Source organism: Seriola aureovittata, chromosome 18 (genome assembly GCF_021018895.1).
Source record: "Seriola aureovittata isolate HTS-2021-v1 ecotype China chromosome 18, ASM2101889v1, whole genome shotgun sequence".
Taxonomy (NCBI): Eukaryota; Metazoa; Chordata; class Actinopteri; order Carangiformes; family Carangidae; genus Seriola; species Seriola aureovittata.
The window spans coordinates 2,724,451-2,752,385 of NC_079381.1; the positions used below are offsets into that span (position 1 = coordinate 2,724,451).

The following is a 27,935-nucleotide window of genomic DNA, read 5'->3' on the forward strand; positions in this document are numbered from 1 at the left end:
ATTAACGGCGCTTCTTTGTTTTTCATAATAGACTCTGTTGAGGATAAACATATGTCACGACTGAACTAAACAGGAAGCGACAAAAGAATATAGCCAATTTTAATTGGCGCTTAGCCATTAGCTATTAGCTAACATATAAACACGCCAGACCGCTCAAAACAAGCTAACTGTCAGGGAACCAAAGCAGCCACAGGTAAGCTGTCAGTCAGTTAGCTCCCTAACTGTAATGTTGTTTGTCATGTCAGTATGTTACATGAGCTAACGTTAGCTATCTTGGTTGCGTTGGTGTGTTTTGACAGGTTAAACATGGCATTGAATCTTAGCTGAGATCAGTTTCAGTGAAGATGTCTGAACTGTAGCTCATGATAAACTAAAAAGATAAAGGGGGAAATATTTAAGAGATAACACGGTACCTGCTCGCTGCAGCTGGACGTCTTTCCGTCGCTTGTACTGAGGTGATAATAACCTGTGTCGTTGATACGAACCAGTATCAACCATACTTCCATCTTTTCACAATAAAAGCATCAACTCTACAAACTTGTGCGCACGCACGCGCACACCGACACGAGCACGCACGCACTCACAGTCTGGAACTGGGCAATATGCTCTGACAAATGTGGAATAAAAAATAACAGTGCTTATTCCCATTAAAGATATGAGGCTTTTATTCTGTAAATCTGACCGGAAGTTTTTTCCTACATGGATGCTGGTAGAATTCCAGTCTGTGTGTTGTACTCATGCTAGCAGTGAACCCGTCCGCTGCTTGTCGGGCTGGATTATTACACCATGTGAACCTGCGCTGCGGCAGGTATGTTAGTAACTGTCTATGTCTGATGTTCAGTTGTTGTTTTCACTGTTTTAGCCTCTCTACACTGACTGGACGTTAGATTACTGTGCTATACTAAGCTCTGCCTGCTCACAACTACCTCCCGCTACAGCGACAGCTCCCAGACACTGTGATGACTTCTAGAGCAACGTACTGTTTAAAAAGAATATTAGCCTCTTTGTCGGGTTCGTCACTGCTGATACACAATCTGAAGTCCATAGAGTATGAACGTTTAAGGTGACCACTGTTGCCCGAGGCATAAGCCCCTATGGCCACCAGAGGGCCTCCGGGAGAGCTGGGCTGGCTAACTACTAGGTTACTACTAGTTTAGTTACTACTGGTTTAATCAATTATATCTCTGAACGTCTTGTGATCGAGATACTCAGGTGTTTTTTAGCAGGAGCCAAATTTTCCACTGAGGTCTCCTCTCCAAAAAACAAACAGACCAAGTGATTAAAACTAGTATAAAAACAAAATAAAGCATTTTCACATTAAAAAAAAATCTGCATAGTTAAAAAAGTGTGGCTTAATGTGGCTTTGATGCTTCTGGTAGACAACCACAATGCTGATACATTAAAATCAGAGCTTACTTTAGGTTTGAAAATTTGGGTACACAAGTCAAAAAATGTATAACATAGATCTAGTCAGTTTTAGATTTTTTAATGTGGAAAGGTTACGCATTATACCGTTAAAGTATTAGTAAAATTACTAATTGAAAACCACTGATTTAATGTGTTATCCTTTAAAAACTTGTTATATTATCTATTGTATAAAATCTTCATCTTAAAAATAACTAGTAACCAAACCTGTCAAATTCATGTAATGGAGTAGAAGTTAACAGTAAAATAGCATAAATGGAAATATTCAGATACAGTACCATAGAACTGTAAATAAGTACTCGAGTTAATGTAAGTTAGTTTCCACCACTGTTTAAGATAAAACAAGCCTCACTCATAATCTTATTGCACATTTCCACTGAATATGACTATGTGTTATTAGTGATTGTATGTAACAAACAGAGGAAGTTAAACTTAAAAACATTATACAGTATAATACCTTTATCGGGACATATAGTTGGGGGTCATTCATGTAGCAATGCAAAGCAATTTCATGGCTACACAAGACTTGCCTCCAAGGCGTGTATATAGTAAATAAAAGGGAACCCAAAATAGACCCTAGGGGGACTCCACAAAATATAGGAGCAGAAGAAGAGGAGGGATCGCCAAGCATTACAGAGAAGGGCCAGTTTGACAGATAGTGACACAGTAATGAAGTTACTCCTCAGTGTTCTGGACCTAGTATACTGATGCTCTCACACTTTTGCTTTCCATTTCAGATACAGAGCACCATGGGTCGGAGCAGGAGCAGTAGTGGTGTTCCTACGGTGGTGGTGGGCCTTGCTGCCTTGCTCTTCAGCAATGTTTTAATCTACTTATATCTAGCCTCTCTGTATCAGAGTGATGTGCAGCTGGTGTCCTCTCATATAGGCTGTCAGCCTCAACATTTTAAAATGGCCACCATGAAGAACTGCACCCCCTGGCTCCAGTGTTCACAGATCAATGCAGAAGTACGCAAGCTGAAGCTGATCGGCCAGGGAGCCATTAAGAAGGTAGACGGTCTTTTTCACTTTATGTTGCATTTGTTTTTTATCTGTGATTGAAAAAAAGAAACCTGACAGAGGTACAGGAAACCTCAGGCGATGTCTACTCCCCATCCTGTGTTCATGCTGGATCTACCAGCCCAATCAAGTTTACTGCTAAGGACTACAAATAATATTCTGCTAGGAATGAGGGGTGGGGGGAAAACAAACAATTCACATAAAATTCCTAATTTTTAACTTCTATGATTCTGAATGATTCATAGACATGAAATTGATTTTACTACATCATTAATATGCTGTGTGCAGCACCCTGATGGTATAAACACTAGAGTTATTTTGAATCTCTTTAGGTGAAAGGTGGACATCTGATATACCTTGGTACTATAGTGCTACACTACATCACTACTGTAACAATGCTTTCCCTGCATGGAAGAAGCAAATTCTTATTTTAATGCTGCAAAATCGACCACCTGTACGAAGTGGTTGATCTTGGGTGTGTGCACTACACGGTGTTCATTATTTTATTGTTACAGATTTGTGTCTTTATTTAAATGTGACAATACCTGTTGAAGATGTTTCAATCTATTTTGTTTCCTTAAAGTTTTTATCTTCAGAAAGTCCTGTACAAACAGCTGTTCTACAATGAGCTCGTCTGAGTACTGTGCACTCACTGCCTGTTTGTATTTTCATGCAGAAACCGCTCAATCAAATAAAGTCATAAGTGCTATGAACCAGTGATTTAAGAGAACTTCAATAAAACTTAATGGAAAATGAATATTCAGTGCATCAGTGTGATGTGCATCATGGCTGCCAGTTTACTTTTTTGTTTGTTTTGTGGTCTGTTTACTGTTTACTTCCATAACTTTGACAGTATAAAGTACAACAAAGTATTCGAGTCACATTGAGGAAAAGAAGGAAAAGCCTCAGCTGCTTCTGGCAGCTGCTGTTTGTCTGTCTAACAATAGAATAAACTCAGTTTCTCCACAATCTTTTCAATGTCCTGATGATGATGATGATGATGATGATGATGATGTCATTATATTATGACTTTATTTTCATAATATTATTACTCTTTTCTTATAAAATTATAATTTTATTCTTGTAATATGACTTTTTTTTCTTTAAATATTATGATTTTTTTTCTCAAAATTGCACCTTTATTCTGGTAATATTATGACTTAATTCTCTAAATTTCTTTTTTTTTTTTTCTTCCTCAATGTGGCCCCACTACTCCGTCGTAATAAAGCCAAGGGTATACTTTAAACTAACTAGATCTCCCTAGTGCTTAGAGCTGGGGAGCAATGATGATGCTAATCTCGTGAATGCACTCTCCTACCGAAGTACAGGGGACATTCATCAAGTTGAAATGAGCCATTTAGAGCAGTTGTGTCCAGTTTAACATAAGAATACAAACGTGTTGTTGCATGAAGCCCACTGTTGTTGGCCGTGGTCCATATGTTGTGTGCACCTGTAACTCTAGACTTACTAACCTCAGCATCCACTCTTCTTTGCTCAGGTGTACCTGGCTGAGTGGAGAACTCAGAAGGTGGCTCTGTCCAAACTGTCCTCTCTGGATTACCTGGAGGATTTCCTCCATGGATTGTCCATGGTACAGGCCCTGCAGGGGCCCCACGTGGTGCAGTTGGTGGGGTTTTGCCTTGAAGAGCACACCCTGGTCACGGAGCACCACCCGCACGGCTCACTGCTTAACTTGGATGTTGTCCTTGCACAAGAGCAGCACCAGCAACATAACACGTGGCAGACACGGCTGAGGCTGGCGACGGACTACGTCTCCATCCTCCATTACCTCCATAACAGCCCAGCTGGGCGGCGGGTCATGTGTGATTCCAACAGCCTGGAGAAAACACTCTCCCAGTTCCTGCTGACTAATGACTTTCACCTGGTGGTGAACGATCTGGATGCGCTGCCTGAGGTGGACGCATCCAGAGGCTTGTTGGTGAAGTGTGGCCACCGAGAACTCACTGGGGACTTTGTGGCCCCGGAGCAGCTGTGGCCGTTCAGAGACAGTGGGAAGCCATTTTCAGACGATCTCATGCCTGAGTATGACGAGAAGACAGATATCTGGAAGATCCCAGACGTGACGTGGTTCCTGATGGGGAGGGTACCTGGAGGAGACTTAGCCCACTTCCATCTTTTTCAGATCCATGACCAGTGTAAGAAGGAGGACCCAACGCTCCGCCCCTCAGCTGTGGATGTTTTAAAGGTGTACAAATCAGTCTACAGCAGCATGGTGCGAGACAGTGTTGGCTTTAGAGACATGCTGTAGAATAATGACTCAGTTTTACAGTGTGGTGCAGTGTAATAAATGCTACTTGGTCTGGAGCCGGTGGAGGATGTGGGCATTTATTTTTACAGTTTTGTCACTTGAATTAATCTGTTTTATTTTATATCAAGACTCTTTGGAATGTGCTGTTTTCACACAAGTCCACTGGAAAGGAGGAACAGAGTGTTTAAGTCATCGTGCACCCAGGGACAAAATATCAGCTGCTGGGCCCCTCGTATCTTCTCAACTCTTTCTGTGCAATATGTGCAATTTTTCTATGTGACACAAACTGATTTATGAATATCCAAATATCAGCCTAGTACTGAAGGTCTTGGAACTAGATTTTGCCCCCGTGCCAAAATCCAGTTCCAAGACCTTCAGTCTAACTAACCTTCAGTCACACTGACACAGAGTCTTAAAAACCAGGTATTACAGCAGGATCACAGGTTCCTGGCTCTGCTTCTTTCACTTCACGCCAAATTCAATCTGACATGGACACAAAATCTCCAATGCCCAGCTAGTCTGAGAGGGGGGTGGGATTGACTTCTTATTCAAGAACATGAAAATATAAGCAGCAGAGAAGGTTGGATACTGCCTGACTGTAGTCAGTTCATGAGATTAATGACAGTAACATGTTTGATAAGAAATTATGATTTCCACCTTTGTAGACTACTGTTGTTAGCCCGCTAGCTATGTTAGCTTCAGTTTATAGTAACAATGCCACCCACTCTATTTCCTGCCCTGCTTGCTTTTTCTGACACCACATAAGTAAATATAAAAAAATAAAAATGTATTAAATAAATTCTGCCTGGTGACATCAGGTCTGACTGGTATGATGGAGTGTTACATTGAGGGAAAAAGACATCTGTAATTTCGAGGATAGAATCATAATATTACAAAAATTAAAAATGTAAAATTTCCCCTCGAAAACACAGAACTTTTACAATTGTACAACTTTATTGACATTATATTATGACTTTTCTTGTAAAATTACGACTTTATTCTTCTAATATTATGACTTTTTTCTTGTAAAATCACAACTTTATTCTTGTAATATTGTGAGTTTTTTTCTTGAAATAAGATTTGTTCTCAAAAATTAGTGCTTTATTGTCGTAATATTAGACTGCACCCTAAGTCAGGCCAAGATGAGCAGGGCTATCATAGGGTCTCTGTCTGGGACTGTATGTGATGTCTTTTTAAAAATGTATGGCACTGGATAACTAATACGATTTCAGACAGGCCTAAAGCTGGGGTGTATGTAAATACATAAGAGATGGATTTAGATCATCTCAATAAAGTAAATTATACAACAGCTAGTTCCGACCAAGTAATTTGATTGGTCGAGAGGCTTTCCATGAGTGTTTATATATAGAGCATAACAGCACTGGGACTTTTAACTATGACTCAGCTGTACAGGTGTTCTATTAACCGCTAATCATCGTAACATTAACGGTCGTTATCTTAGACTGTAACAAACTTTGCAAATATGAATATATTCCAGAAATAACAGTTGAACTTAATGATGAGGCCGCTATGACCGAATCACAGCCGTGATATTCAGAACATCATCGCTCCCTCTCATGTCTTATTGCTGGATTATTGCCTGAGAGGGAAAGACTGTGGCTGCACTTTGTTTGTTTTTGTCGTTGTTGGTTTTTTTTTTGTTAATGCGCACTTGAAGAGTGAAAACATTTATCAGCAGCACTCACACTCCTCAGTCGTGGCATTTAAATTGCTCTGAATGCATATTCAGATGTGTGTGAACACTTCCCAAGTCACTAAACTGCCAGACACCTGAATGCAGCATTCATCAAGTGAAGAGCCTCAAATGAATGAAAGCTTTCAGCTACAACAGCTGAGTCAATCATGTTAAAGATGGAGGAGTAATCTGGGAGATGTTAGTCTGAGTTAGCTAGATTTGAAAGTATCCAACCGAAAAACTTACACGTACTCGTACTACGTACTGTGGTCGTCTTGTCAGGTAATCCACAATCCAGGAAGCAGGGATCCACCCCTATCCCTTCTTCATTGTAACAGATATAAGATGCTGATCAGATTTTACAAAGTAAAAAGGAAACCAAAAACAAATTGTGTAACAGGAATTGAACCATTCCTTCTGTGTAGTACTGTCCAGTTGGAGTGGAGTATTTAAATGAAGTGCTCAGTGCAACGCACAGAGCTACAGCTACACAAGACGCCACAGATTGCCTACGACTATCTGCATGTGTCAACGCAACATGAGAGATGAGGGACAAAACAATATACAGTTCTCTGGTGAAACTGCATTCTCAAGTTTAACTGAAGCTGATAATAAGGCTTACGTCTGGTCTGAATGAGACGAATCAAGTGGAGATCTTCCAGAGCCAGGCCTCTTAGAGAGAAATTCCCTCTTTGTACATGTACAAAGAGGGAAAGATTGTTAACTGCTCTCTGTCTACTGGTATTTTTCTCTCCAATTGTGAACATGCCACTATTTACCCCTCTTAAAGAAGGCGTCTCTGGATCTTTCTTTCTGTTTTTTCTTTCTGTATTCAATTTTAGAAATTTTCCAGACTTTCAGGTTTTTGCTCTGCAGAGCACTGGGACTGCTCCGGTCAAGGTCAGCAGTGACTTAATGCTTCCCACTGATGCAGGCCTGTATGTCTAAGTGTCCTTGGGCAAGATACTGAACCCCCACTTTGCCCCTGATGGCTGTTCCATCAGTGTATGAGTGTGATGTATGAATGTGTGAGTGAATGGCTGAATGTGGCAAGTATTGTAAAGCGCTTTGAGTGGTCAGTAAGACTAGAAAAGCTCTATATAAGTACAAGTCCATTTACCATTTACCGTGGACACTCAGTAGTCGTTACTGCATTACTACATGAGTACTCAGTAGTCATTACTACATTATTACATAAGTATTCAGTAGTCATTACTACATCTATACATCACATAATAACACCTGAACATCAGTACAGAAATGACAGAGACTAATGTTAAAGAAAGATTATCGGAAACCTAGATAATGTTAAGAGCTATACAGAGATATTAAGAAGCAGGTTATGTTCAAAACTAGCATAAGACTTAACTAACATATAATAATAAAGACTAGTGCATATAAATATACAAATTTACAAATGATATTGATGACATGATACAGTCCAGAAACCGAGTGAAGCTTAATTAGTTTCTAGTTTAGTTACAGTTGAGCTACCTAATGTTAGTTAGTTTCTAGTTTTAGCCTAAGTTACAGTTTTACTAACTAAGTTAGTTGTTTGTTGTTGTGTTTGCAAGTACATTTATATATGAGGACAATTGTTGCTCTTCACGTCTACTACTACTACTACTAGTACTACTACTACTACTACTACTACTACTACTACTGCATGAAAGATTAATTGATTTCAAAAGCAATTTCAGGACATCTTGTTGCTAGGTGATTCCCATATTTCGATGTTTTGGGATGTGGGTGATGGACTGCGGGGCTCATACTGTCTTTCTGTATATGTGGGGATTAGTACTGACAGGCTGGCTTCAGTAGAGGTGTGCTTGCCACTGACAAAGTCCCATCCGGCTCAGCAACATCAGGATGTCTCTGTGAAATGCTTTTGTCAGGATAACATAAAAAAATGGGTGTGCACAAGAGTTGAGAGGATAGAAAAGCACCAGCAGCACCTGTGGAGGAAAACATAAATCAGCCTTTATTTTATACACAGAAAAAAATCTGGATTAAAACCAAAGAGCAAGTCGTACCTTTGAATCCGTGAGAGTCATCAGTGGTTGGTGGAAAGCTGCAAACAAGCCATAGAAGCAAATGGGAGCCAGACACAGGAAGCTGGTGAAAATGAGGACTGCCATACGTTTGGCCATGCTGGTGTCACACCTGCTGGACTGGTGCTGCGGATTGTGCACCATGCAGTAGATGTGGAGGTAACATAAGCACACCACCATGAAAGCCATGATGTTAATCATCAGAATGGAGACCACATAGGCCTGAGCAGCGGTAGTCTCGGTGTCCATGGGTAAGCAGATGCTCACTCTCTGGTAGCTGCTCACACCAAACAGCGGCAGCAGTGCAAGGACCGCACAGAGCAGCCAGCCGACGAGCATCAGCACAGCCGCGTGACGTAACCTCATGTTTCTGTCTGGCCTCATGGCGTAGAAGATGGCGTGCCAGCGCTGAAGGCTGATCAAAGTCAAAGTGTACACAGACAGCTCGCTGGCAAACACTGATAATGTCCCTGCCAGATTGCAGCCACTTCCTGTTTGCCAGGCGATAGCATAGTGGTAATAATGGGAGTGTGTGTAGAGGTCGACAGATGCGATGATCAGTAAGTACATCCCCATACAGAAGTCTGCAAACGCCAGGTGGCCCATGAGGAATCGGGTGACAGACAACTTCTGCCGGCTTGTCAGCAAGATGAACATCACCAGGAGGTTAGCTGAGATGGCTAACAGGCTAACCCCCCACACCAACACCCTGAGGAAGCCTTGACTCATCACATCCTCACAGGGGTTGAGAGCATCAGGCACGGGGCTGCACCAGGGTCCATGATTATCTGTGTGAAGATCATCACACAGTGCAAAGTCAAACCCTTCACTGAGCTGCTCTGTGGTTAACTCCACATAATACAGATCCTCAGTTTCAGACGGCTCAGTCGGACAGATGGGGGTGTTGTAGTAATGACTGTGATTCGTGGAGCCGGCAGTTGTGAGACCAAAGCTGCCATTCAGACGTTGGTAGATTTTGTGTCCCCGGTACCTCGGAGAGAGACCTGCAGAAGATCCCTGCAGCTGCCCCACAGCAGTCCGGGTCAGGTTGCAGACAACTGCCTCAGCGTGTCTGAACACAGATGAGAAAGATCATTAATCAGAGAATGAATCACAACATGTTCTTAGATGCACTCAAATGTAGAAATTGTCAACTTGTTGCAGGGATGGACAGTAACAAAGTACTTTTACTTGAGTACTGTACTTAAGTATATTTTTCGAGTATCTGTACTTGAGTTTTGTTTTTCGGAAACTTATGACTTTTACTCTTTACTTACAGTATATCGTACTTTTGACTCCACTACATTTCTATGAAGTACTCCAGTACTTAAACTTAAGTAAAAATCTGAGTGAACAACTTTCACTTGTATTGGAGTCATATCTGACCAGGAGGATCAATACTCTGACTCAAGTAATGGAGTCGTGGACTTCATCCACCTCTGATCGGTTGTAGTCATTTTGTTATCAACGTGTCAGTCAGATAAAAACCATAGACCACCTGCACCATATACAGTACATATAAATCTAACATGTGAAGGTGAGGTCAATGAGCTCTTCAAAAGATTAAGTGAAATCTGAAGGAATAATTCTGTATACAGGATTATATCAGAGAATATATAGATACAGAGTTTATAGAGAGCATAAAAGAACAAATACAAGATGAACCAAATAAACAGACAATTTAAAAACCATTATGTTTGTAATTAGTGTAATTAGTTATTCTTTGGTATGGTCTGAAAAACATTAGCAACAAACACATCCTGTGTGTCGTATTAAAACCAGGTGTCATGTTTGGCCAGACCTGTAATGTATTGCAGTGACAGTGAGTGGACAGTAGGAGGAGCCTCATTGTGGACTCTGTCTCCTCTGATATGTATCGGGTGGGGGTTCAGAAATCAATAGTTCTGCTGTTTGAGAATTAGAATGAGTTTTACCTGATGAAGACTCAGTACTGAAACATTACTGCGACTAAAGGCCATCAACAACAACAACACACAAACTTTCTCTTTTATTTCATCAGTCCAGACCTGTCCACCAGCACACACTGCAGGTCTGAGGGCGCTTTGGTATGTGAAGGACAAAATACACAAGGAGAAGAAACCACAGTGGGAAACAATCTCTATTGTCGTACTCACCCTCTCCATCTGTTCAACAGTTTTAGACCGCAGCAGTGGCTTGGGAACGTCAATTCAGCACTCTGTAAATGGAGGAAGGCCCTGAAGGGGGGCAGCGCTTTGAGGGCCCAAGTGTTTTTAGCTTGGAGCTTTTCAATGGCCTCCAGACCTCTTGAGGGCAAAGAGCTAAGTTTGGTTTCTGAAATGTCTCTGGAAAGACAAAGAGTTCAGGTTACTTCACGTGGACACAGAGCTGGAGCAGGTCCTGGAGCCAGACTCAGACTCAGCATCTGCTGCATGCACAAAATAAAGATTCTGTTTGATACAAAGCAGCGTTCCTTCTGTTTTCTCAAGAAGGGCATTCATTCATTTTTTATAATCATGTGCAGATATCCTTCACTCACAGGTGAGTCGGGCCGTGAATCACACCATGGAATGCATTTTCATCTATTTGTTCCAAATCCAGGTTCCTGTGAAGATACCTGAAGAACAGAGAGCAGGTGAACGGCAAAGTGCTGCGATCATAGTGACACATACAGAACTCCACATTACTACATTACTTCATCAAAACATTTTAGTAATTCAGCCAGTTAAAGCTCAAACACATTAAAAGGAGACTAAAAGCACAGGAGTTGTACATAACCACAATATTGTTGTTTCACTGCAATAATTCAAAATGACATACACTTCCTCCAGTCTGCTCCCGTTGAAGGCAAAGCTCTGGATCTCTTTCAGGCCGTTGCTATTCAGCATGCTTAAAAAAAAAGAGAAGGGGGGGGGGTGTTATCAAGTGAACCCTCCATTCATTTATTCCATACAGAGGAAAATTTGTGAAGTCGTGGACTCAAACCGCAGACATACGTCTTTATGGTTTATAAGATTCTGTCTGTGAATATTTTACTGAGATTAAATAATGAAACACATTTAAAAACATCAACTCTGTTGGGTGATGTGTCAATACACAAATATACAAAAGCGAAGCCAGAATTTTAAATGACAGTGATAATGAATAGATGGAATATGAGACCGACACAGAGAGAACAATTTAAAAGTAAATTTAAAAGACACTATATAGACATATTTTCTAGAATCCCAGATTATTACTATATATCGTATAATCACAGAAGTCGACCCCAAACGTATCTATAGCCTGCAGTTGGTCTCCGTCTGCGTCTTGTTGAAAAGACACCTCGACGTCTCTTCTGGTACTCTGTGTCTTACAGAATTCAAAGTGAAATACAACTATTTTCATTTTTGCTAAAAACCAAAAGACAGTGATATTTATAAACGGCAGCCGGGAGGAGATAATGTGAACACAAGTTCATATGTGTCTGCACGAAATGAAGACACTTCCCAGCAGCAGCAGCAGCAGCCTCTGTGTGGACCGGTCCAGATGAGACGTGGACATCATGGCTCCTCATAGACACGCGTCATTTTAATTATCTTGTCTCTCAGCCAAGTTAATTACAACTCTGGACTGATGTAAGATGGATTGACATGGACTTTTGACAGAAGTTGTACATAAACAAAAAGAGAGGGGGAAAGAAAGGAAGTGACTGGTATTGATAAGTATTGATAAGTATTGGTAAGTATTGGTAAGTATTGGTAAGTATTGGTAAGAGAAAATGATCCTAAAACCACCATAAAGTGACATTCGAACCACTGAACTGAGGCCCACTCACATGCTCAGAGCGTTCTCACATATCCCACTGAAGGAGTTAGCAGGGATGACGTGTATGAAGGCGTTCTCCAGTATCTCCCTGTTAAAGACGAATGAAGGTGAAACATTTTACACTAGTCGTACACTTTATCAGGCATGACACATTTTCAGTTATTTCTATTTAAAATGCTACATACAAGATAAAATCCTCTTGGCTGGACCGGATGTACTGTAGTCCAGGAAAGGAGGTCAGACCGGTGTTGGTGATCCCACTGGGTTCAAACAAACCTCAGTTAAAAGTTTAGACAACAATTACATTGTTTTCTATGATGCACTGAGAAGATTTCACTTACAGGTATTTTAAATTAGGCAGGTCCTTAAACGCCTCATGGTCAATGTGTGACAGTGTTTTGATACCATTCAGTTGTCTATTGGACACAAACACACACACACACACACACACACACACACACAGATACTCTGTTATTTTCTGGCTTCACTTTAATCACAATCAGGTGTTGAAGGGTGACGTACATGTGGGTGACTCTGGACAGGTTGTAGAAAGAATGTCTCTCCAGATGTGTTAAAGTGTCGTCATCAGAGATGTAGCTGAAAAAAACAGACAAATACAGCATGAACACAACCAGATGAGAAAGATCCATGTCTTTCTCTAGGAATCTGAAGTTACAATACAACCACTAGTTGTATATTGTATTCTTGGAAAATTCAATCACGATTCTTTATAACACCTGTCATCCAAACAAAGCACTCTGAGGAGGCGACTCCATTTTCCTGGAGCAAATGTGGGAAGGTAGAAGGCAACTGCACCCATATCTTATATTCCTGCGCTGTGTTACAGAAATACAGGACTGAAATAAGACAAGTTATGGACACTATTTCTCAGTGCAAACTCTTTTTGAAATTATTATTTCCTAATTATTATGCCAAATTATTACTTGGCAGAATACTGCAGCATCTTTCTCAACTAACTCATTACTATCTTTTCAGAATATTAAGAGTAGTGTCAAGGTTATGAGGTAAGTAGGACCCAAATGCAGGCAACACATTGGGGACGGTGCAGACAGATTTATTTGGCACAAGATCCAGGGAACAACAGAGAGACAACAGGGATAAACAGATGAACTGGAGCACAAAGACTATATAGACACAGGAGGCAAGGTTCACACAGGTGAAACACATCAGGGCGGGGCAGACAATCACTACACAGAAACAAGACGACGACAAGAAGCAAAAACACTGTGACACAAGGAACTAAATTACAAAATAGAACAGGAAGTGCGAAAAGTCCAAAATAAAACTAACAAAAAGTGTCTGCCATGGCAAAACATGACAAGTAGCAGTATTTTAACACGTAACACCAAATTGGCTGAAAACAGAGGCACCATAATTAAGCAAAGGGAGGGACACAATTAATGACATTTATAAAATGGAGATAATAATTGGCAGGATTAGAAATCTAGCAGAACTATTGACGTAAGATGGAAGAGGATCCAGAAAACAAGTATTAAACACAAATAATATTAATGATAAAACATAAATAAACAAAAAGAGAGGGGGAAGAAAGGAAGTGACTGGTATTGGTTAGTATTGGTAAGTATTGGTAAACCGGCCCCCTGGCAGGTCACCCACACCAAAATTGTACTGTTCTGCAAATGATTTGTCGGCCCACATGCAATACCTTTGCAGCCCACCAGTGGTTCCACAAGTTGACTGCTCTGCAGTCTGTTGAGTCTCACTGTGTTGCACTCTGCAGCCTTGGCGGAGGGACTGCTGTCTTTGTTAGTTTTAATACTCTTTATTTTTCCTGGTTAGTGACTCTTCCTGTTGTTGGTTTGAAAGAAAAGTTAGTGATGGGAAAAAAGAAAATCTTACATGTGAGAAACGTTGGCCAAGTTGGCGAAGGCGTTCTGAGGAACAGAGGAGAGTTTGGTCCCAGTAAGCCACCTGAAACAGACAGAGACAGTCTGGACTGGTTTCAGTCCTGATGAAAAGCCTGAGCTGAGAGAATGTGGGTACTTACACCTCCTGTGTGCTGCGGTGGAAAACAGGCAGGACCTCAGCGCCGACACAGGACACACTGAGGACGTCCCAGTCACAGTGGCAGTGAGCCGGACAGTGATCCAGAGGGAGACAGACCTCCACAGTCACAGAGACAAGAAGCAGCAGATTCACACCAAGCGTCATTGTCAGAGCCGTGAGTGGATGGTGGAGACACAGTCAGAGGTTCACAGAGGGGAGGGGCTGTCCGGGGTTCAGACCAAGAGTGGAAGCAAGAGGCACTTCTGGTCAAGACCTTCAAAATAAAATGGATGAACATATGTGTAAATGTAAAACAAATTATGTCAGCTAAAGTTTAAATTCAGGGCTTCTCTATTCAGTTCCATTCAAAGAACTATTTTATTCAGCTTTCATAAGCGGTGTATAAAGATTTAATAACTGGTTTCTAACACATTATTGAGATGGGGCCTTTACTGTCAGAGGAGATCAGACTCTCAGAGTCAGTTCAGTTTTGTCTCACTTATTTACATATTTATAAAAAAGTTATTGTGTGATGTCTTTTTAATTTCACTTTGATTTGTTTGGATGTTTCATATTTGACTCATGTGAAGCACTTGATATTTGTTATTTGGAAGGTGCTATACAAATTAAGTGTTTTTATTATTAAAATGTAGTTGTAAGTGTTTCTTATGTTAACAACCATAACTCCTCTTGTGGACACCCATCAGTGGAGGCTGCTGTGTGAAACACAGCTGTAATAATATAAAATACATGTAGAATATCAAACAAGTAATAGTCTTCATAGGAGACATTATAATTGCTGTCAAATGCTATACATTAATTAACACTTGTACAGTATATGAATGAAAAGTGTTTTATAAATCGTCTATTAAATATTTATAGACCGACACTGTTAATATAAAATGATCAGATAAACAGGGTTTTGGGGAAATATTATTAAATGTTCAGTTTCCATCATGTCAGAACAAGATGGAGGGTGTGATTGTTGTTGAAGGTGTAGATGTTAATTCATGTTGTATATTTGAGTTGATTTAGTAAAAAATATATTTACAGTGTTTATACAGTTAATTATTGACATATTTATTTTATACAATTATTATTTACATATTTACAAATTTAAATATTTACATGTGCATCAGTTACAGTAACCTCCAAGTGACCCATAGCGCCACATATCGAAGCCTCACGTAACAAACAAATAGTGAACAAAAGGCAGAGCTGAGGCTGAATCCTGAAATCACCCCGATATACAATGACTGGTGGAACTGGTTTTTGAGTGTGACAGACTCAGAATGAGGCTTTCAGCTGAGTTTAGGGTTGATTAATGAGCTGGAGTGACGAATCTCTGCGACCCCTCCTCCTCCTGTGCTTCAGGTTGTGAACATTAGTATGAGTTGGAGGTGTTGATTCATTTATATCACTGGTTCCCAACCTGTGGGCTGAGGCCCACTAGTGGGCCGCAAAGGTATTGCAAGAAGGCCGACACCATTTTTGAAAGAAAACTATTTTGGTAAAAAGATTTAATGAAAAAAAATGTATGTTTCAAAGTTATATCCTGTAATTTTTCCACATTAAAATGTCTAAAAACAACTGGACCTGTGTTCTATATGTTGTTGAGTTGTGTTCTTACATCATCCCAAATGTTTCCATCAATTCTCAAACCAGAGGAATCTGTGATTTTAATCATGGTAACGTTTCATTGGTCGCCTGTCAGTGACATCATATCCTCTATGATCATGTGTCAGTGTGTTTGTCTGACAGAAGCTCGACATTGACTTTTATCTAGTTTTAAGCCACATACACTTTTTCCACCTTGGTGGTTTTCAGCTCTATATTTGAAGCAGATGAAGGATTTTAGTCGTCGGACGTCTGGATCTGAAGTTATCAGAGAAACAAGCTGAGGAAATGTTAGTTGTGGAGAGGAGGACACCTCTGTGGATCGTTCAGCTGCTGGTAAAAACCTGCTGAACGTCTGCTTCATAAGTTTTCAGAGAAACAATCAGAACAAAGGTTAGCATCAATCTCAGCTCCAGCTCTTCCCTGAGTCTCTGTCCTCCGTACAGCGTCGCTCAAACTCTGACTTTAAATGTCAAACTGCTTCATTCAGTGTTTTTAACAGTTAAAATCATCGGGTCTGTTTGATTTCCTGAACCACTGACACTGAAGGAATCCAAACCGAGAGGAGCTTACGGTGATGGTGGTGAAGACAACACGCTATATCATGACGTCACCCGTGTTTTGATATTGTTTTGATTGAGACCACTAGAGGCAGAAGTTACAGACTGTGCGTTTAAAATGAAATGATTCTTGTCAATGACAGGAACTTAAATGTTATCGTACACTTGTTCGCTATCTCAGTCTGACGAAAAGATCACATCCATGGTAAAAAAAAACTGGAGAATCAGAATAGCTGATCACTGACTGAGGAGCTTCTTCTTCTCTGGTTTCTCATCAGATGTATGGAGGTTTATTTACAGTGGTGTTTTCATGTCTGTTCAGGTCTGACTGAATCATGACTCTGGTTTTTGTCTGATGTGAGTTTCACATGTTTTTGGATGTTGATATTTGATGATTGTTAAATGATCTTATTGATCTGATTTGTTCTGGAGATCAGGTTGAATGTTTGAACCGGTGATATAAGACATGAGGAGCTCTCAGCCACTTTTATTTTGTCAAAGCAGCTCTCAGAGGAGAAAAGGTTGGAGACCCCTTGTGTAGGTCAGTGTGATGATCAGCTATCAGGGATTTACGATACTATCAATGGGCTAAAACCATCATTATTTCACACATATATAAACAGATGTTAAACTGAACACAGTGTTCATCATTCCCGCTGCAGGATCAATGAACAGAGATCAATCATTCTGACACTGAGTCACAAAGCACAGAAATGATTTAATGTTTAATAAGAAACAACAGCGCTGAAGGTTTTCATGGTGTATTTACATCATCTGAAGACACTCCTAGACCTAAAAGCAATGCATCGTGGGTAATGTTACGCATACAAGTGACAAAATATGACACTTAAAAGTCGTTTTTTTTTTTTTTTTATCACTAATGACCATGTGGAACAGATGGCTACATATATCTGACATTTTAAATCATGTTTGTTAAAATATAAATGTGTATATCATATACTGTCATAGTAATGAATGCCTGTGATTAGCAGGAATTACCAAATAAATAAGAAATAATCTTAGTGTAAATATAAAATACAGAAGTATGGCCACCATTTAAACAGTGTTCATGGGGCAGCAGGTCTTTGTCTTCATATGCTGAGTCTACATACATACATAAGAAACTATGGCTGATTACAGAGCCCAGTAATGGTTATTTACTCTTCATAGATCTGTTTATTCTGGAGGAGGTGACAGTCTTTGGCAGGTTTTATAAACTCTGTTCATGTTAGTACACAAGTCTGTTTTTAAAATCACACACACAATGAGACGGGACATGTGAACACAAGCAGTGGTGGTTGAAAAAATAAGATAAGTGCGTACACACAGTCTCTGGAAACTGTGACAGGTCCGGTCAGGACAAAAATAACTGTCTGTACAGATAAATGAACCAATTAAAGCAGGTTACCATCAGGTTCATATTCAGCTTCTTTAATCCCAGAATGCATCAGGAGCACATGACGTCTTTACACAAACGAACCAATGATTCAGTCTTTAGTTCAGCACACACTCCGCAGACACAACCAGTAACACACTGGTGATGTATGAGAACTGCTGGTCTTCACCACCTGAACTGAGTCAGGGTGTGGACGCCTGCCAGCACGGACAGAAATGAAACTTTTCAAGCATTATGGGAAATGTAGTTCTGCAGCATTAAGTCTGACCCATAAACCAGTGCAGGTCCACATAAACATTCGAACTATAAACTTCAAAATGCAGATAGAATAAAAAAATCTCTGGGGTTTGTGTTAAGCTCATAACTGAGTGTTAGTAACAATAAAGACTCGACTGACTGCACCTGTTCCTACAACAGCAGGAGACCAGGTCGTCTGTGGTGTCGTAGTCCAGTCATCAATAAAAACATTATCATCTCTAGCATCTTCTCCACCTCTCATCAAATGCAGGTAATCAGCTGATTCATCATTCACTCATAACCATCAGTCCAGATGTTAAAGTTCAGCCCACAATCAGCTCGCAGGTGACCGGGTAACAAGGGGCGGAGCATGCACCTCGAACGCACAAGACTTATTCCAAACTGTGGTGTCACTTCCACCTGCAGGGCGGAGCAGGTTAAAGGCAGCCAGCAAGTTATTTTTGATTGTTAACTGGAGGATTAGGATGGTGAGTATACGGCCCAGTATGCACTGCTGCAGTTCCTTTAAGCAGACCAAACAGAAAGGCACCGTTGATATTTCTCTGCACGCTGCTACATACCAGTGTATGGCACTTTTCCTACAACACATGAACACATACATTTTTTTTTCTTTTTTTTTTATAAAACTCTTTATTCACTACGTCACTAAAATAAAAGTTTCATTTTTCATCATTTATCTTTAAAAGTCTTTACACAGCAAATCATTTATAGAAAATAAAGGTTTAATAGTGATTACTTCTTCTTCTCCTCAACATAAAGAATTCTCAGCGTTTCTTTGACTTTACACAGCAACTGGATGTTGTTGGGTGGAGCTGAATGACCTGACTCGCATGTCATGGTGTGGTGCTGCTGGGTTAGTCCTGCTGCTGTCCAGAGCCCTGAGCGTCAGGGCCGCGGTGCTGTCTGTGGTGAGGAGGGGCTCCTCGTGACGCAGCACGTGACCGTTGGGGACCGCTGCTCTCTTCTTGGTGCTGCAGTCACTGACGTTGTTGTTTGTGTGGATTACCTGCTCAGGTGATGCTGAGAACTCGTGGCTGGCAGCTGTGTCGTCATGGTTACCTGTGTAGTTGACATCCTTCGTAGTAAACAGTGGGCTGGGCGGTAAGCTGTGAGCCACGTGACCGTAGTTGTAGTGGGCGGAGGTCCTCTTCTGGTCGTCCCGGTTCGAGGACTTGTTTGGCTGACGCCTGTTTGACAACAGCAGGGGGCGCTCCTCCTCCCCAGAGGGGCTCAGAGCCACTGAGGGGACGGAGATGGCCAGGCTGGACAGGGGGGCCGACATCTCTGAGGGAGGGGACCCTGGAGTCGCAGGAGAGGTCTGGGACACTGGAGACAGCTGAGTTGGGGTTGTCATAGCAGATACAAACCTGCAACAGAAAGATTCACGAAATACAGATATTATTGAACATATTCTGAGTGTGACACACAACAAACAGTATCACTGCAGGGCTGAGGACATCCGTCATCCACCCGTTTCTCCAACCTGATTATCCTGTTGAAGGTCAGGAGGCTCAGAAAAGTTCATAGCATAAAGGTCGTCAGTCTGTCAGACGCCCGAGACGCGTGGATCACTTCCTCTCTGTGACTACATCACTACAGATCGTGGAATTTGTTTCCAGCGCACATGGTTCACAGTGTTAGCAGCAGCTTCATTCATGACATCATTCACATGATCTTCAACATCATCCGTGACCATCTTTCATTCATATGAAACCGAAGTGTTGTTGTTGTGAAAGACAGGTTCAGGCTGAGAGGAGGGTGTGGTACAGATAACAAGACAATTATTGATTGGTTCTCACAGTCACCTCTTAATTAACCCTTTAATAGACAGCTATTAATCCAGTTGGATCTGCAGGTCTGGACTGTGGGAGAAAACCAGAGGAACCCAGTGCAGCAACAGGAGCACCCCCCACACAGAGAGGCCCTGAACCTGGCTGAGGTGACAGCACCAGCCAGAGTCATCATGTCACCTACAGTATGATGCATTCATCAACACATCAACAAGTACACAAGTAGTAGTACTACTTCTACTTTAAATGTACATTCCTCTGATTCTGTTGTAGCAGCCAAAAGCACATAAACCCACAAATATCCTCTGATCATCAACAACCTCACTGGTATGGTACAGTCACATTATATCTGATCAACACACTCTCTGTTTCACCCTCACTTCACTGAAGCCAGGGTGACGGACACATTCAAGGATGTGCTTCTTGGTAAACTACAACCCCCAGCTGTCTCTGCGCTCAGAGTTCACCAGAGTTCACACTGAGTGGATGTGCACAGCCGGCCAATAGAAACCTACATCGTGTTTAAAACTGCAGGAGGTTTTATCATTAAATTAAAATATCATTACCAAACATATATATATATATATATATATATATATATATATATATACATATTTATATATGTATACAAAATATCACTAAAATATTGTTGACAGATGAAGGGAAAGCTACGGCGTGATGCGATGACGTAGATTCTATGTCGACACTTCCTACTGTTGCAGCCCTGCTGTCTACTACAGGAGAAAGACCAGTTTACGCTGTGATACGTCAAAGAGTTCGCAGGTAATTATATGTTTTTGTCATATGTGACACTGTCATTTTGTTTATATTCAATTATATCATTAGTAGTTTTATGGATTATGAGTTTATTTGTTAAAGATACCTGATAATTTGACTGATTCTTCCAGTTTATTTAGTGACATCAGCTGTTATCAGCAGCACTCAAGATGTTGATAGGCAGAGGTGTTCAGTAACAAAGTACATTAACCTGAGTACTAAAGTATATACTTAGAGTATCTGTACTTTACTAAGTATTATTTTTTTGTAAACTTATGACTTTTACTCCACTACACTTAAAAGACAAATATTGACTCAACTACATTTCAGAAGTGGAATACTCTTATTTTGAAGCAGCTTTTATCAAAGGAATGAATTTTTCTTTTATTTTGAAAATGTGATAGACCACACACTGTCACAGCCCTGCCGTATCTTTCTCCCCTCCCCTGTCATGTCTCTGTGTATGTGTGTGAGGGCGTGGCCTCTCTCTCCACACCTGTGACTCATCACTTCATCAAGCCTCCAATACAAACACCTCGGCTGATTACCCGCTCTTCACCAGATTGTTCAGTCTGAGTTACAGTAGCGTGCGCTCGGCCACGTTAACTCGCGTGAAGATCTCACAGAGCTCAGTGGTAGTTTGTTTTGGAAATTTTTGCCAACTTGTCCTTTCCTGTCTTCACTGCTCTCGAGCCAGTCTCTGCCTGTCACACCACCTCAACAGAAGACCCCCCCCCCCCCCCCCCCCCCCCCCCCCCCCCAGCTGTCTCCAGCACACACCACCCAGCAGCCTTCCCTTCCCTCACCATTGTTTTCATTAAAACCACTTTGTCACCCCTCACCTCTGTCTGCTTTCGTGTCCAGGAAACTTACAAAACCGTCACATACACTGTGTTCATCACAGGAGAAAAACCAATCACAGCCAACTCCTCCACTGTCAGACACGTTTGTATCTGTCAGTGTCCTAATGATGGTGATGTTAGATTAAGATGAGGCAGAAGATTCTTCAAGTCATTGTTTGTTTAAAATTTTGTAATAAATGAAGATTCCTTTTGTTGTAAATGTTTTCTGTGTGTAACACGACCAAAAACTCATCACTACCTGTAGAAGTTTGCCGTCCAGCTTTGGAAAGCATGCTGAGGTATTAAATGTTTATTTCCAGGTATTTCCAGGTGCTACACAGACTCGCTGCTAGACAAGCTGCATTGCCTCATTGTCTGTGCTGCACGGGCACAGAGGGTGGAGGCCTTCTCTCTGGCCACATCACTGTCTCCACCTCTCTACAGTCATATCTCAGGGAAATGACTGCAGGCTCATTTTGATGTTTAAGTTGTATAAAGTGGAGTCAGGTTCAGGCTCAGAGCAGAGAGATCTGGGATGGTTACAGCCTGTTAAAGGATGGAGCATATATGACTTGGTGATGCATTGTTCTCTGAAGCTCACACAGGCTGTGTTGTGCTGCCTGGCCCAGTATAAATACTAATTACTCATCCAGGTGCAGGATGGTGCAGCTGCAGTGGATATAAATAGTTTGACGCAGAGCGAGCAGGATACCACACCAGTGTGTGAGTAGAAACATGAAGCTGCTGCCGTCCTGTGAAGACAGCTGTGCTTTATTCTGAACTCTATCCTGTGTTCAGCTGCATTAACACAGTGTAGGTGACCACAGAGAGGGACAGGAGGTTTAATGGCCTGATGTCCATTACAGTCCATGTCTGCACAGTGTTATATTTTCAGGGTTGGCGAGGCCTGTGGTGCCCGCTAATGTTCAAGCAGTGATGTTTTGAACCTCCGTCTCCTGGTTGATAAAGTTTGGACTGTTCCCCTAAAAGTCGATGCATCATTTTTAGGTGCCTCACAAACACAGAGTGACAGCTGTAAACTTCACAAACCTCACAACAGACTGAGATGGAAGTGGAAACATAGTCTTGTGAAGCAGCTTGATTTATCACAAGTGAGAATCATAAGCTATTGGCTTGTGGCTGAACCACAGTGGTTTGGACCAATCAGTGTCCTCTCAGGGAGGAGCTACTGGCGTCTCCAGGGCAGTGACTGTTTCGGTTTTCATAAGAGAGGCAAGAATCATCTACTGACATGCTAACGAGCTTTCAAAGCTCCTTTAACTGAAGCTTGTTGCGTTTCCTCTCCTGTGTGCTCCTACTGATTGACAGATGGTTTATCCAATCACCTGCAAGTCTTTTTCAAAGCTCCTGCCCTTTTGCAAACAGCTTCCGGTGAAGCCCTCCCAGGTGACTCAGCTCAGGTGTCCGGCTGACACACACTCCACAGAGCGGCAGGTTTCATAACTGAGCCACGACCAAGACGCTGATCATGTTCCACATCAGAGATGATGAACAGAGACATTGAAGGTGAATTCTTGGGGAGAATTAGTATGGTGTGGTGCTGCAGGACTGACATCACATTCAATGATGTATTTATCCTAATGAAGAAAAGACATCAGTAATATTGAGTGTGGATAAAAACAGCATCTGAAACTCCTGACTCAGCACCAGATGGAGCAACACCTGTGTGAAAACAACACACTGGATTCTTGTGTTTGCAATTTGTCGTACAAATTAATTACTTGTAAGAAAGAAATGGGATGTTTGAAGATGTTTATTATTATCATTATTATTATTAGGAGCTGAGAATGAACCTGTGGAGAGCAGGTTCTGTTAGCTGTAGCCTCCTGAAGGGAATTGATGCTTTATGCAGGTGAACAATATAGGCCAGAAAACGTCATAAATAATTACTGTTTTCAGATCAGCTGCTATGGGTGATTTAGTCACTGTGTGTTTTAGTCTACTTTAGCTCCACTTGCTGTGTGTGTATTTGCTGTGTTGTTGTCAGTTTGCCCTCCTTGTTCTCTGTTAGTGATGAAGAGTTGAAATCAGTCAGTTACCTTGATTTAAGGCAAGTCGCTGTCGGTGTTGAGTGTGTCTTGGCACGTCTTTGAACGAGCACTTAAGTCTCTGGTGCCACCAGTAGCGTTCAGACGACCCCGGCCGCCCTGTGTGGCACTGTGGCTCTTCTCCGCCAATGACATCACCGAGACAGACTCAGTGTCTGACACAACACTGTTGGTCCAGTCATTACTCCAGCTGCAGAGACAGGGAGGGGGGCGTTTACATGGGGAAGGTTGCAGACAGGCCTCTAGACCTTTATGACATAAATATCATGTGGGTTCAGTTTGTTCACAGTCTGCAGGACTTTCAGGGTCCGACTCACTGACGCAGCAGATTTTTATGTTTTACGACCGGAACTGTATGTGAAGCTGAGGACTGAGTATAATGTAAGAAAATGGACCCAACAAAAATGTTTGGTCTCATTCTGTTTTCACCGTCTTCATCTCCATCACTGTAGTAATCCAATTCGATTCTACAGGGTGACTTGGTGCAGAGGAGGCGCAGCACAGACCCAGGATCAGTCTGTCTCCAGCTAACTGCTCATTAAGCAGTTTGACTGCTGATGAAATGGTCTTTTTCTGTCTTTAGAAACCCCCCCCCACCCTCGTTGTGATGACCGTTCTGTCTGGATGGGTCAGGATGACGTTAGAGTCGACCCGCAGAGAGCTGCAGGTCTCAACAACATACCGGACCGGTTCTGATTGAATGTGCCTACGAACACACATCCTCACAGACACCTTTAACACCTGCCAGGACATTGGCTCCTTGGTTTCAAAGCCACCACCATCACACCGGTGCTGAAGAAGTTACCAGTGTTGTGCCTCAAGGATTATCAGGCTGTAGTACCCTCCCCACTCGTGATGAAGTGCTTTGAGAGATTGGACAAGGATCACATAACACCCAGACTCCTCGTGACACTTGACCCCAAACCATATCATCAGCATGTCTGGAAAATAATAGCTGCTATGTCGGGATATTCTCTGTATACTTCAGCTTAGCCTTCACTGCAGTCATCCTGTGTAAACTGGGTCTGAACACCCCACCCTGCAGCCGGTGCCAAATACAACATGAACTACATGGTCAGGTTTTGAAACGACAGAACACAAAAGAGAAGGAGAGAACATCAACAACCGGTCAACAGGACAAAGGAAATCAGTGTTGACTTCATGAACTGCACACACACTCCACACTACATCACCAACACCGCTGTGGAGTCAGTCAGGAGCAGGAGTTCCCAAACAGCAATGTAATATATGACATATATGTATATCACAAGTGATGTTGCCATATATGTCAGCTATAAGGGGATATATTACATACACATCCTCTGGATATATGAAGATATATGTTTACAACATATATGAAATACCCAGAGTAAAATTTGTATATGTACAAATATTACGTGATGAATTGTTATATGGTATAACATGTTGTGACCATATATGTTAATGATATATATTCAATTTATATATGCAAGTTTATTAAAACAACATACTATAAATATGTATATGTTTATTTGTTTTTCTTATTAATTTCTCATTCACGTCTATCTTCTCATTCTAGGAAAGTGGTCTCAGACTCTTGGAACCCCTCTGTTTATAACATCAAAATATATTGACAGGCTTTAGGATGGATATACTGTATATTTATAAATATACATGTCGTACACACACTCATTCACACACACAACACTGTCAGAGACTCACACACACTCAGTCCTGCTGTACATACTGTTTACACTGTGCAATAATTCAATGCGCTGCTGTCTCCAGCACTCAGACTACAATGCTGCCGTTGTCAGTGTTTACTTGTTGTTATTCATTGTGCATGTTTATATGTTGGATTGTTTGATTCTTTTTGTTGTGTATTGAGTTAGGAGAAATGTGATTTTGTTGTGCTGTGCTCTCTCTACCGCGTGGTTTTAAATGTCAGTAAAGTTCACAGTGACATCATCATGTGATCAGACCCAGGATTAATGTCCTTAGCTCCAGTCAGTGAGTCAGTCGCTTCAACAGGAGATGTAATGATAAACAACGATCTACAGCCTGTCATTAATGTAACTGATGTTCTGATTGATCCAGGTGTTTTGATAGCTACTCAGCCTATCAGCCTTAAATCCAGATGTTTTCTGGGCACAGCTGTCACTGTGCTTCATTAAAACACAAAGTTTCACTTGTATGAACTCAGTGAACAGTGAAAACACCTTCCTGCCTCAACACACTCACACTGACATCACCTCCATCTATAGATAATATGCAGAACACTGTAAGACACAGTGGGAATATAACAGGAAACAAGCACGTGTTCTTAATGCTGAGCTGTTCAGCTGTAAACATCTCAAGTGCTTTATTCATTTTGATGGAGGCTTAAAGTGCAAGTGTGTGAGTTGCAACAACCAAAGCCCAACACTTGGCTGACCAATGACTCCATCACTCACTCTGCAGTGAGTGTTGATTACATATGTGAGCCCAGGACCGAAGCAGCATGCAGATGGCTCTCAATAAATAAATAAAGTTAACTGATTTTTTGACTGGCCCACTGATGTGCTACTGATGGCCAGTCTGACTATGGAGCGGTCAATAGCACAATCAACAATAACAGTTTGTTGATAGAATGTTCTGAAAAACTTACACACAATATGATCTTGATATATGTCTTACTCTGCTTTATGTAAGTGCTCATTAACCCAGGATATTGTTTGATAAACATGCATTAACAGTGCATTAAGCTAGAGGTTCCCAACCTTTGGGCCGGGGCACACTGGTGGGCCATGAAGGTGTTGTCAGTGGGCCGACAAATCTTTGGCAAAACAGTAAAATTTTGGTGAAAAGATGTAATTCAAAAAAATGTTCTTAAAAGTTTTCAAATGAAATGATCTTTAAAAATGTTGAAAAGATCCATCCATTTACATTTGTCTCATATTAAGGCGTATCACTATGATGAGCCAATGATAGATAGAAAAAACACCATCAGACTCCTCTGTACTGAACAGTGGCAGCAGGAAACACTACAAAGTTAAACTGCACCACACACAAGTGGAATTACTTTAGTTTTGGACAGCTGATGCTGACCTTCCCCTGAGCCAGACCAACTTCAAACCAACTTTACCAAACAGAATAATTGTAACTTCCCTCCTTACCTTTGGCTGGAGACGTGTGTGAGTGTTGTGGCTTCATGCGCAGATAAGGCATATTTGCTTGTGGAGAAGGTGGTCTCTGTCTCCTTCTCAGCTGCATGCTGCAGGGAAATCCCATTACATTGCTATAAAAGAGGAGCAGAAAACAGATTGACAGCTGACGTGAATGCAAAGACTCAACAGCATGTGATTTTATTTGATACCCACAACTAACAGCATACATTGATGAGCTGCAAATCTTGAAGAGGCAAGTTAGAAATCTGACGTCCTCTGGCTGAGCTCGCCAGGTTGGGGCCAGTACCAGTTTTGGTACTATGGTTCCTCTTATTCCTCAGGCTCTGCCTCAGACGGTCATGGAGCTTCTTCCTCTGCTTCCTGTTTGTGAAGAAACAAACTAGATTGTGAGGCAGCCCAGACCACAACTGGACAGCATATCTGAGGGGAGAGTCCCAAATGTACCACAAGAGAAACATTTGCCCCAAACTTCATCTAATGTTATAATGACTGAGTGTAGTAATGATAATTAATATTTAATAAAAACAAAATACACTTCATGATATTGTTATTGTGTCCAGTAGCACCACCAAATCCCCAAACTTCTCTCAGCTCATTTGGTTTGGTTGTATCTCTGCTTGTTATTATGCAGACGATGTTCCTCTTTACCCTGAAGTTCAGTGGATGTGTCGCAGCTTTCTGCAGCTACATCACAACAGCCAAGCATCTGAAATATGACATAAGGCGTCACCTGGATGCTAACTCAAAGCTGGATCCCAGGAACCTATGGGTCATTGTTCATACCCAGTAAAACCTTGAGAAATAAATGAGTTCAGTTACTCTCATGTTGACTATGGTAATGTCCAGCATTAATGTTTAATCCAAGAGACTCTAGCACAATTACAATTAACATTCTGCTGAGCAGTTACTCTTTAAGTCCAAGCATCAACCTCTGGGGCTGAAAGATGAAGCAAACACTGAGGAGCCAAAACCTGTAGTTCCTCTAATGACCATTAGTGCCTGGCTCCAAAACTGAGTCAATCCCCATAGACTCCCATGTTAAACGTCCAACTTTATAGCAGAAATAAACATATTTAAACTTCAACTGTACAGGAAGTGAATTTTTACATAACTGGCCTGTTTACATTTTATTAAGGTTTAAAGTTATGCATAATCGAGGGCATGGCCACTTTGAATGAAGCGTGGTTGAGCGTATGCTTGCCACAA

At 41.4% G+C, this 27,935-nt stretch overlaps 3 protein-coding genes across 11 annotated transcripts in view; 1 reads left to right on the plus strand and 2 right to left on the minus strand.

Moving 5' to 3' along the window:
* Positions 1–676: 676 nt before the first annotated feature.
* On the plus strand, positions 677–5,512 carry pomk (protein O-mannose kinase). Its single transcript, XM_056402903.1, has 3 exons — positions 677–808; positions 2,163–2,435; positions 3,943–5,512. The coding sequence occupies exons 1-3, from the start codon at positions 704–706 to the stop codon at positions 4,711–4,713; spliced, it is 1,149 nt and encodes a 382-aa protein (XP_056258878.1). The 5' UTR covers positions 677–703; the 3' UTR covers positions 4,714–5,512.
* Positions 5,513–8,041: 2,529 nt separating this feature from the next.
* On the minus strand, positions 8,042–14,471 carry LOC130186135 (thyrotropin receptor-like). Its single transcript, XM_056402902.1, has 11 exons — positions 14,276–14,471; positions 14,128–14,199; positions 12,769–12,843; positions 12,588–12,662; positions 12,432–12,506; positions 12,257–12,334; positions 11,260–11,328; positions 10,979–11,056; positions 10,596–10,784; positions 8,443–9,532; positions 8,042–8,364 (listed from the first exon to the last, which is right to left on the minus strand). Exons 1-11 carry the CDS (start codon positions 14,437–14,439, stop codon positions 8,224–8,226), a joined length of 2,106 nt encoding a protein of 701 aa, XP_056258877.1. The 5' UTR covers positions 14,440–14,471; the 3' UTR covers positions 8,042–8,223.
* Positions 14,472–17,149: 2,678 nt separating this feature from the next.
* nrg1 (neuregulin 1) overlaps positions 17,150–27,935 on the minus strand; it is a 34,856-nt gene continuing 24,070 nt past the window's right edge. For all 9 annotated transcript variants that reach the window (XM_056404193.1, XM_056404192.1, XM_056404191.1 and 6 more), the window contains 3 exons: positions 26,936–27,089; positions 26,718–26,839; positions 17,150–19,472 (listed from right to left, as the gene is read on the minus strand). In XM_056404193.1, coding sequence (XP_056260168.1) covers positions 18,887–19,472; positions 26,718–26,839; positions 26,936–27,089 — 862 coding nt within the window. In that variant the 3' untranslated portion in view covers positions 17,150–18,886. The remainder of the gene's footprint in view (positions 19,473–26,717; positions 26,840–26,935; positions 27,090–27,935) is intronic.

Bases quoted from the DNA above. Each gene is read 5' to 3' on its own strand.
- pomk (XM_056402903.1), top strand. From the start codon at position 704: ATGCTGGTAGAATTCCAGTCTGTGTGTTGTACTCATGCTAGCAGTGAA. The intron at 809-2,162 runs GTATGTTAGTAA...TTTCCATTTCAG, and splicing joins GTGAACCTGCGCTGCGGCAG to ATACAGAGCACCATGGGTCG. The intron at 2,436-3,942 runs GTAGACGGTCTT...TTCTTTGCTCAG, and splicing joins GCCAGGGAGCCATTAAGAAG to GTGTACCTGGCTGAGTGGAG.
- LOC130186135 (XM_056402902.1), bottom strand. From the start codon at position 14,439: ATGACGCTTGGTGTGAATCTGCTGCTTCTTGTCTCTGTGACTGTGGAG. The intron at 9,533-10,595 runs GTGAGTACGACA...ATCTGTGTTCAG, and splicing joins CTGTTGAACAGATGGAGAGG to ACACGCTGAGGCAGTTGTCT. The intron at 8,365-8,442 runs GTACGACTTGCT...TTTCCTCCACAG, and splicing joins TGACTCTCACGGATTCAAAG to GTGCTGCTGGTGCTTTTCTA.